Source organism: Bicyclus anynana, chromosome 23 (assembly GCF_947172395.1).
Source record: "Bicyclus anynana chromosome 23, ilBicAnyn1.1, whole genome shotgun sequence".
Lineage (NCBI taxonomy): Eukaryota > Metazoa > Arthropoda > Insecta > Lepidoptera > Nymphalidae > Bicyclus > Bicyclus anynana.
The window spans coordinates 5,470,557-5,480,704 of NC_069105.1; the positions used below are offsets into that span (position 1 = coordinate 5,470,557).

Below are 10,148 nucleotides of genomic sequence, written 5' to 3' on the forward strand. Positions count from 1 at the left end.
AAAAGGTTCAGTAGACCCAGAGATTACCCCCTACAACCTCACAAACTTTACCTCTTTATAATACTAGTATAGATATATCCTTTTACAATTAATATTGACAATCAAATCCTTACTAAAAACTAGAGAAATCATCAATCCCAATTTCAAAACAAAGCAGCTCTAAGTATTTTATTTTTTAATATCTTATTATGCTTTGTCCAACAGTGCAAAGGCAGTAACTGTAAACACTTTATAAAACTGTGGTAAAGTAGAAGAAACTATGAAAACCATTAACAAATAAATATTTAAAAAAAATTACTTATATTTTTGAATCGACACCATCCGCCTTAATATCGTATCATTCTACTACCTAAAATTAAAAAAAGAAACAAGTTGATAATGATGACGGTTATTTTTTAAAAAGAGGAACTGTTGAGTTTCTTGAATCATCTATTTTCAGTAGATTCGGTATTGGAGTATCTACAAACCTTCTATGTATCTAAGCTACAAACAGACGAACTTTAACTGTCAAAAGTACGTTTTTGCTTGTGTTAAAAGTAACACAGACGAGTATTGCAACTAGAACCTCACAGGTTACTACAGGCCTGTAGCCATGTGACACGTCGATTTTCTTTCTACAAACGCTAACGCTTCGAAAACTAAAAAAATGTATGGGAATGACAGATCCCATCGAAAACTTGATCTCGTAACATGTCGATCAAGAATATCATTTTTTAATTATCGAAGCGTTTGTAATTGTAAAAAGAGAATATACTTACTTCGTTTCACTATTAAATTACTTCGTAGTCGCTAAGATAATACACCCTCTAAGTGTACCTAAATAAAATTCATACAAATGAACATGATTTTATTGAAGTTTTTCTAACATCTGCTTTATGGGTTCAATATAGCCAGCCTCCTTGCCAAGAGCTACCAGGTCTTTGATCACCCTCCTTGTCCGACCTTCGGTGTCGATTCGATCATCATAATCTGGAATGAGACGGTAAAAGAGAGAAAAGAAAGAATAAAATTATATAGACTTCATAAATAATAAATAAATAAAAAAGCCTTTTATTTCTTCTTATTTACAATTAATTAGGTAATAAGTATTTTAATTTGTTAATTGATAAATTAAGTAATTTTACAATTTTAAAATGTTTATTTATTATATCTTCCCTTTTATTTAAAAGAAGAACCCTTTACGGTGAAGGCCTCCTCCAGGTGCTGCCATTTTGATCGGTCTTTTGCCTTCAGTAGCCAGTTTTTGCCGGTAAAATTTATGATGTCGTCGACCCACCGATAACGTGGTCTGCCTCTGCCTCGTGATCCTTTAGGTCCCGGCCATTTCGTTATTCTGACAGTCCAACGGTCATCTGTGAGTCGAGCGACATGTCCGGCCCATTTCCATTTGGCTTTAAGTGCGAAGGTTAGGGCGTCGATTATTTTTGTTTTCTGCCTGATGATGGAGTGACGGATTTTGTGAATTTTTTTGATATTAGTTATGCTTCGTTCCATAGCTCTTTGGCAAGTCCTAATCATTGTTTTAGCCTTCTTGGTAAATTTCCAAGTCTGGCAGCCGTAAGTTAAAGTAGGTAGGATGCAGGTGTTCATTATTTTACTTTTCAGCTTCATAGGCATTTGGCTTTTCAATACTTCTTTCATACTCCAAAATTTGTTCCATGCAAATTTAATTCTCCTTTCTATTTCTTCTTCGTTCCTATCATTTTGAAAGGATATTTGTTTGCCTAAATATATATATTTATTTATGAATTCCAGTTGCGTGTTTTCTACTATTATTGGAGTTTCTATATGGTTAGTCATTATTTTTGATTTACTAAAATTTATTTCTAATCCTGCTTTTTTGCTTGCTTCGTTCAGTGAATTCACCATGAGGTTCATTTGCGCACTACTTTCTGAGAAAATGGCTATATCGTCGGCAAATCTCAGATGGCTCAAGTACTTTCGTCGAATGTATATTCCAAGATTTTTCCATTGTAGAGTGCTTAGGGCTGACTCGAGCACGGCTATGAAAATTTTCGGAGATAGGGGGTCACCTTGTTTTACACCGCGTTTAATAGCAAATGGTGGACCTGTTGATTCTAGTTGGATCTTACTTGTGCTATTTTCGTAAAGATGTTTCAGTATTTTTATGTATTCTTGGTTTATATTTAAGTTTAGCAATGTTTTCCATATAGCCTGGTAAGTCAAGCTGTCGAACGCTTTTTTGTAATCAATAAAGCCTATGTAGAGCGGCTTCCGGTATTCTTGGAATTTTTCTATCAATATTTCGATTGCGTGTATGTTGTCTATTGTAGAAAATCCAGATCTAAAGCCTGCTTGCTCTATTGGCTGACTCGACTCTATTGTTCCTTTTATTCTTTTCTCTATGAGAGAGGCGAAGAGCTTATAAAGACATGGTAGTATGCTTATTGGACGGTAGTTGGAAATGTTGTGTGGGTTTCCCTTTTTGTATAGCAGTATTATTGTAGATTCTGTCCACTGTCTGGGGGCGACACCTTTCTCTATAATTTCATTAAATAATTTTGTCAGGGGGCATGCTAGACATAAGCCCGCAGTTTTTATTGCTTCGTTTGATACTTTGTCAGAACCAGGACTTTTATCATTTTTCAGCTTCTTTATTTCGCTTAAAACTTCAGTTATATCGAAGGGAATATATTCAGTATGCGAAGGCTCTTCATTATAGGCTATATCGTTCATGTGCGTAACGTTTTCTATACGGCTCTCACTGTATAGTTTTTTATAGAAAGCTGTCGCTATTTTAAGTATATCTCTTCGATTATGGACCATAGACTTCATGTTTATCATGAATGATAAAAAACAAACTCTTACAGAAAGTAAAAGAAAAAATCATGTCTAACCATTAAATCTGTATTACTTTCCAAAAACCTCATTTGCTGATATTAAACTGATCGCGTTATACGTCGAAATATGGGAATAACAGTTTTCCTACGGTAAACTAATTACACAAAAGCAACAAATGCACAACAGTGAAATAGGTAGACATATTAAAATTAATATAATATTAGATGTGAAAATTCACATGATTAAATGAATAACCACAATTTTACCTGGTAGTAAAATATGTAAAGCTTAATGTGGCTTGCTTAGAAAATGCCTATTCACTCTGGTCTTAAATTGTAGAGTTCCAAAAACTAGCCATGAATGTAAGAAGTGATGAAGCAATACGATTTGTACGAGTTACTGGGTATGTCAACTTTAAGGATGATAGAGAAATCGATTACGACCACAATAAATTGGACGCTTCGAATGAAAGAATAAAGGTGTGCAGAATATGAGAACCTATGTTTGAAGTCCAAGTTATACTGGTTTGAGTCCCTTACCTGATTCGTCAGTCTTTCCACGCCGGCGCGCATGTCGCTCTAGCTCCTTCTGGAACTGCGTGGAGGCTCGTCTCCAGATATTCTTGACTTGCTGCAGCACCGGCGACGCGGATAGCTGGCGAGCGAGCGCCTGGACGTCCTCCATGTTGGCTGTCAGAAGAATGTAGGAGTTGCATGTGTGCAGGAGTAATAGCGTGCCTTAGGAAATGAATAATAGAAATAGAAGACATCGACCTCAACAACATCAACATCACCGTCAACATCAACATCATCATCATAATTTTCTTCACGAGACTGTCTCGTTGGTCGAATGACGACTTTATAAATCGCGTATCTTTCATTTTTCTTTTCTTTTTTTTTATTCTTTACAAGTTAGCCCTTGACTACAATCTCAATGGTAAGTGATGATGCAGTCTAAGATGGAAGCGGGCTAACTTGTTAGGAGGAGGATGAAAATTCACACCCCATTCGGTTTCTATAACCGGAACGCTAAATCGCTTGGCGGTACGTCTTTGCCAGTAGGGTGGTAACTAGCCTCCCACCAGCCAAAATTTACATATTAATATTTAAATTATTGTAGGAACCTACTGGGCAACCTGGCAGCACGCGTTTATCAATTTGTTTTTTAATGTACCGACACAGATGACCGCCACTTTGGTTTAACTTACTTGACGGAGTCTACACCTAGGTACCTAACCTACTTACATACGTACGTACTTACATAAATGAAACTTTAATTAACTTACCCATTAAATAGAAAACACCTTTCATTTTAATTTGGCACAGTAATAAGTTTTATTAAATTGAGCAAAATGTTTTATCAGAATCACAGAACGTTCCAGCGAACCCAATACAATCTTTAATTGGAAATTACCGAGTTTTATTGAGTGTAAAATTAGTAGGTAGCTACCGTATTTCAGCTGCCTCGTGTATAGTTCCAGTGGACAGCGAACGTGGGTTTGTATCACGAGGTCCTAAGTTCGGGTTCTAAGAAATATTTCTTTCATCTCATGTTCAGCATCGGAGCAGCAGTTAGACTCATCACGAGTCTAATTGTCCAAGCTCTACACTAGATTATGGTAACTATAGCATAGAAAACTTATGTATAGGTCCAGTCAGTAAAATGACAAGTGCAACTGTCACTGAAATGTCATTTTACTGACTGGAATTAATAATCGTACATAAGATTTATTCTTACGCATGATTATTAATTCCAGTTAGTAAAATGACATTTTAGTTTCAGTTGCACTTGTCATTGTACTGACTGGAATTAATAATCATACTTTAATTAACAAAGCGGTAATATTCATAAATCTAAACATGTGGATACGAGTAGGTACCTACTACAATACGAACACCAGACACTTACAAAGGCGATCACAGATCTGCATCGTACATACATAACGGACGTATCGCGTCAAAGGGATTTTTTATTTTACGGTAGAGGGTAGATATAATACGTTCAATGCGATCCGTAATATGCGGATCAGTGAACGCAATGAAAATGTGAACAAAGTCGTAAAATAAAATCTTGAAAAATATCTAAGGATTCGTTTGTAAACTTAGAGCAAATTTTTTTAGAGTCGAGTGTCCCCACCCTCTACCGGCTAAACGGTTGTTTATGTAAAAAAATCACGAGAGAAAAAAAGCTATACTTTTATTCATTCAATTTTATAAAATTTTACAATAATATTAAAAATACGTATCTAAATATCTATAACTACATATTATAAAAATTAAAAAGAAAATATACTAAATTTAAATTATATCTAAAGGCTCAGGCGTCGTAGAATTCGTCCGAATCGACGATCATAGGTAAAGTGCCCAGAAGGCTGGCAGTATTGCCACGTTGTATGGCAATACTAATTCTTTGGCCTAAATATAGGCCAGCCTTCTGGTCACGGGAGGTGTCGATTAAACGCTTTGCAATTTCTTTGTAAAGAAAGCGAGTACTCGGACCCCACGGTCCTAGTGTTTCGACCGCAAACGGCTCAAATATGTAATCTCCGACGAGATTGCTATATTTGCGCCGCTTGAGGGTCTCTGCTGATGCAGCAGCAGCGCCCGCACATCCCATTGTACCAGGAAGATGTGAAGTCGCAAGGGTGTCTACGCAAGTCGCGTCCCACACCAAAGTTTTTTTGGGGGTTGGAGCTGTTCACGTCCGTAGGATGTACCTAAATTAGTTATTCTAATACTCGTAACCCTACACGTGACCCCTGGGTGGTGCTAATCGAACAGCAACTTTTTAGGTGGTAGGCTCCGGCCGAGGCTTGTGATACCACCATGTGAGCAAAGCCGCTCCGCCAAGTGATTCTTCGCGTTCCGGAGCGTTGCTTACAGTAGCTATTTAGTTGAGGTTGGGTATGTACAGTTGCGCTATGTTTTTCATGACAAGTTTCCTGATTTGCTTGGTGGATGCACTGGACGTCTCGATTTGGAGGCTAGCGGGATCCGAAGCACGGTGCACCGCTGGCCGACCGCAGGCAGTAGGGGGCCCAATTGTAGGCTAGCCACCTACGAGAGGCTGCCCCGCCACCTTTTAGCGAAAAATCTTGGAATGGCTTTCATTGTGCCGGTTGGCGACCGGAGAGAGGTCCCGATGACGAGTTCCAAGGGGGTTCGGGCGTCCCCGCAGCCTCCAGTCGAGCCTTCCATCAGTGCTATCCCCTTGTAAACAGTGTAGTCTAGAAGCAAAGCGCCTCGTACAACTGCCATCCTCCTGCCTATTCACCCCGTTTTTACTATTAATGAAACAAAAAAAGAAGAAATATAAGTTTAAACAGCGGCTGCACCACCTCTCACTCAAAGTGCACCTCACGAACATACGAGGATTGCACTCTAATCTCCTAGCAGTCCATCACCATCTGGAGACTGAAAGGCCGCACTTGATGTTTCTTACGGAGACGCAAATTGGAAATCCAGCAGACAGTTCATACTTGCATTATCCTGGCTACTCCCTAGAGTGTCATTTCAAACCTCATGCCGGAGTTTGCATGTATGTACGTAATGATGTCTGCTGCCGGCGCCTACGTAATCTTGAGATACCCAATTACTCAGTCTTGTGGTGTTTACTAGACACTGGTACCCAGCAAACGATATATGCTTGTGTCTATCGCTCTCATGATGGTGATAGTGAGACGACTAAGCTTTTCGAATACCTCAGCGATTCGGCCGATATTGTTCTTCAACGGTATCCAGGTGCTAACATGGTTTTTTTGGGAGATTTCAATGCGCATCATAAAGATTGGCTATTCCCGTTTGAGAAAACGGACCATGCTGGAAGGGAAGCGTATAATTTTGCCTTATCCCTAGATCTCTCCCAACTAGTCCGGGAAGCGACTAGGATACCTGATGTTGACGGACATACACCCAATTGTCTTGACTTAGTGCTGACTACCGACCCAGATCAATTCTCGATATCAGTATCATCGCCACTTGGTACTTCTGATCATTGTGTGGTAAGGTCAATTTCCAGCCACCAACCCACCGTTTCCAACCCTGGCTGCTTAAGACGGATCTGGAAATTTAAGTCAGCTAATTGGGATGAGATGCGTCATTTTTTTGCTTCTTATCCCTGGCACCAGATTTGCTTCTCTTCCGATGATCCGTCGAGCTGTGAAAGAGCAATATCCGAGGTGATACATCAGGCAATGGAATATTTTATTCCATTTTCTGATGTGTCCCTTGATGGTAAGACCCCAAAGTGGTACAATGCTGATTGTGCCTCAGCCGAGGCCCTTAAACAATCGGCATTTGTGACCTGGGCACAAGCTCGTTGTCAAATGGCTCCGGATTTGAAATTGAAAAAACGAGAGTTCAATGCTGCTGCCAAGTCTTACAAAAAGGTGTTAAAAAAAGCTCGTTTCTCACGTACAAAACGCATTGGCAATAAATTAGCCACCTATCCTAGTGGTACCAAAGCTTTTTGGTCTTTAGCCAAATCTGTAGAAACGAACTTTTGTCGACCATCGTTGCCGCCTCTGCTGAAACCTGACGGATCACTGGTTTTTACTGCAACTGAAAAGGCAAACCTTCTGGCCTCTCATTTTGCTAACAATTCAGTCTTGGACGCTGGGAATTCTTGTCCCCCTAACCTCCCTATATGTGACTCTGTAATGTCGGAGGTGCATATCCATCAAAAGGAGGTTCTAAGAGTAATCCGGTCTCTAGACGTACATAAAGCCAGCGGTCCTGATGGTATCCCGGCAATAGTTCTGCGTTATTGTGCACCCGAATTAGCTCCTATCTTGACACGTCTGTATCGCCTATCTCTGAGAACATCTCGAGTTCCTAAATGCTGGAAGATTGCAAATGTACAACCCGTACCAAAGAAAGGAAGTCGTGCCGACCCATCAAACTATAGGCCTATCTCAATCACCTCAATCTTGTGTAAGAGCATGGAAAGAATAATAAATACCAGGCTCTTAGCATACCTTGAGTGTCATGATCTTCTCTCAGACAGCAAGTATGTTATGCAAGTAGTTACAGCAGCAGTATGGTTTTCGCCAAAATAGGTCTGCTGGTGATTTGCTCGTGTATGCAACTCATGTTTGGGGTGAGGCAATTGATAAGCACGGAGAGGCACTTGCTGTCTCTCTCGACATATCTAAGGCATTTGACAGGGTCTGGCACGATAGCCTCATTAGTAAGCTTCCAGCGTATGGACTTCCACCGAGCTTGTGTGACTGGATATCCGACTTTTTGAGTGAACGATCCTTCCGAGTGGTTACTGATGGCTACTCATCGGATCTAATGGCTATTAACGCTGGAGTTCCTCAAGGGTCGGTACTTTCCGCTACTCTTTTTTTACTGCATATTAATGACCTGCTGAAACCTGGAACCCTTGGTTATGCAGATGACAGTACAGTAACGGAAAGATATTTATCCGGACCACGCGCCGGTGGAACTGAAACTAACGAACTCAGGGAGGCGATGGTTTCTCGATTGAACTCTACCCTAAAGGAAGTCTCCGAATGGGGCGACGCTAATTTAGTTCAGTTCAATGCAACCAAAACCCAGGCATGTCTACTGACGGCAAAACGGACTCCTTTTCCATTTACACCTACATTCAGAAATGTATCCTTGCCTATCACTGACCACATCGATCTCCTGGGTGTCGATATTTCGGCTAACATCAACTTTGGGCGGTCCATAGAATCTAAAGCCAAAACCGCGGCCAAAAAACTTGGAATACTCCGTAAGGTTAAGCAGTACTTCTCCTCACAGCAATTACTTACTCTATATCAGGCCCAAGTCCGGTCTTGCATGGAGTACTGCAGCCATCTTTTTGACGGCTCAGCCAAATACCAATTGGCTGCTTTGGATGCTGTGGATCGCCGAGCCAGGAGACTCATTGGCACAGATTCACCGCTTTTGACCAAACTCCAGACCCTTGAGCATCGGCGGAAAGTTGCCAGTTTATCGGTGTTTTATAGGATATATTTTGGAGAATGTGCTCAGGAGCTATTCGATGTCATACCACCTTCGCCTTTTTACCATCGCACCGCAAGACATCGGATGGGTTTTCATCCCTACATTGTAGATGTCCCTAGGACCCGTACAAAACGCTTTGCGTCTTCTTTTCTCATACGCACGGCTAAGGTTTGGAATACCCTTCCCAAGTCTGTGTTTCCTGAATATTATAACTTGGGTATCTTCAAAACAAGAGTGAATAGGCACCTTCTAGGCAAGCGTGTCCCATCTTAGACTGTATCTACACTTACCATCAGGTTAGATCATGGTCAAACGCGGGCCTATTTGCATTAAAAAAAAAAAAAAAAAAAAAAAAAAGGCCTACCCATCTTCCATGGCATCAAAGACATGCCGTCTGGTCTCTTACCATCGTCACGCGCCAAACCGTTTGGTTCCAAAACGGCTGGCACGCCGGCGGTGACAAGAGCACGACGTATGATGTCGTTCAGACTAGCGTGCCGCGGAATATAAGTATCACGAGAGTAGGTTTAATTATAATAACATTTTAAGGAAAACTATAACAATTAGTAGCAATTGCTATATAAAAAGTTTAATTTAAAGGTTAAAATTTTAGTTCAGGTCGACTAATTTAAAAAATATGATAATTTAGTTAACAAAAAGTGCATACCTACTACCTACTGACTACTCGTAATTCCGTTGCTTTTGAAAAGCATATAGTAGTTGTCAGTAAGGTAACTCAGTATCTGTTAAAACTATAAAGATGTGAGTATATTATTTACGTCTTTATTAGAGTGATAAAAAGAAAATTTGAAAAAAACGAGGTTCTTTAAACCCTACCTGCAAAGTGTGGATGAATTTTTTTATGGCTATCCCATGCGTGTGTGGGGTATCGTTATAGTTAGTTTTGTGCATTGTATTGTGTGCATTGATTAAGGTAGCACTTTATTAATCCCTTATATAGGGATTAATAAAGTGCTACCTTAATCTACGGAACCCTACACTGCGCGTGGCCCAACACACACAACACTTTGGCCGGTTTTATTTTTAAATTTTTCTGTGTCTGTGTCTGTCCAGGTTTTTGAACCGTGTAACAGGTACCTATTAGATTGGCGGCAATGCCAATCTAATAGGTACCTCAGAAAAAACAATTCAGTATTTTTTTAGGCTTTTAGCGGGGCGTTTGCTAGTACAGAAATAAAATAAAACAGCTCGTAGAATTTCTACATCATATGCCCGCAGTAAGTACCTTAATAATCTGTATTGTTGTCAAAATTACAAAGAGGATTTTTAGTATCTACTTAGAAGAACCTACTCTTTGTATCATATAGAAATGTCAAAAAATTTCTTTCGGAATCTGTTACTGTCAAACTG

At 39.9% G+C, this 10,148-nt stretch overlaps 1 protein-coding gene across 1 annotated transcript; it reads right to left on the reverse strand.

Moving 5' to 3' along the window:
* Positions 1–838: 838 nt before the first annotated feature.
* LOC128199419 (uncharacterized) lies at positions 839–3,535 on the reverse strand. Its single transcript, XM_052888784.1, has 2 exons — positions 3,342–3,535; positions 839–969 (listed from the first exon to the last, which is right to left on the reverse strand). The coding sequence occupies exons 1-2, from the start codon at positions 3,484–3,486 to the stop codon at positions 848–850; spliced, it is 267 nt and encodes an 88-aa protein (XP_052744744.1). The 5' UTR covers positions 3,487–3,535; the 3' UTR covers positions 839–847.
* Between the last annotated feature and the right edge of the window lie 6,613 nt (positions 3,536–10,148).

Excerpts from the sequence above, each read along its gene's own strand:
- LOC128199419 (XM_052888784.1), bottom strand. The coding sequence starts at position 3,486 with ATGGAGGACGTCCAGGCGCTCGCTCGCCAGCTATCCGCGTCGCCGGTG. Across the intron at positions 970-3,341 it reads TGGAAAGACTGACGAATCAG|ATTATGATGATCGAATCGAC; the intron begins GTAAGGGACTCA and ends GTCTCATTCCAG.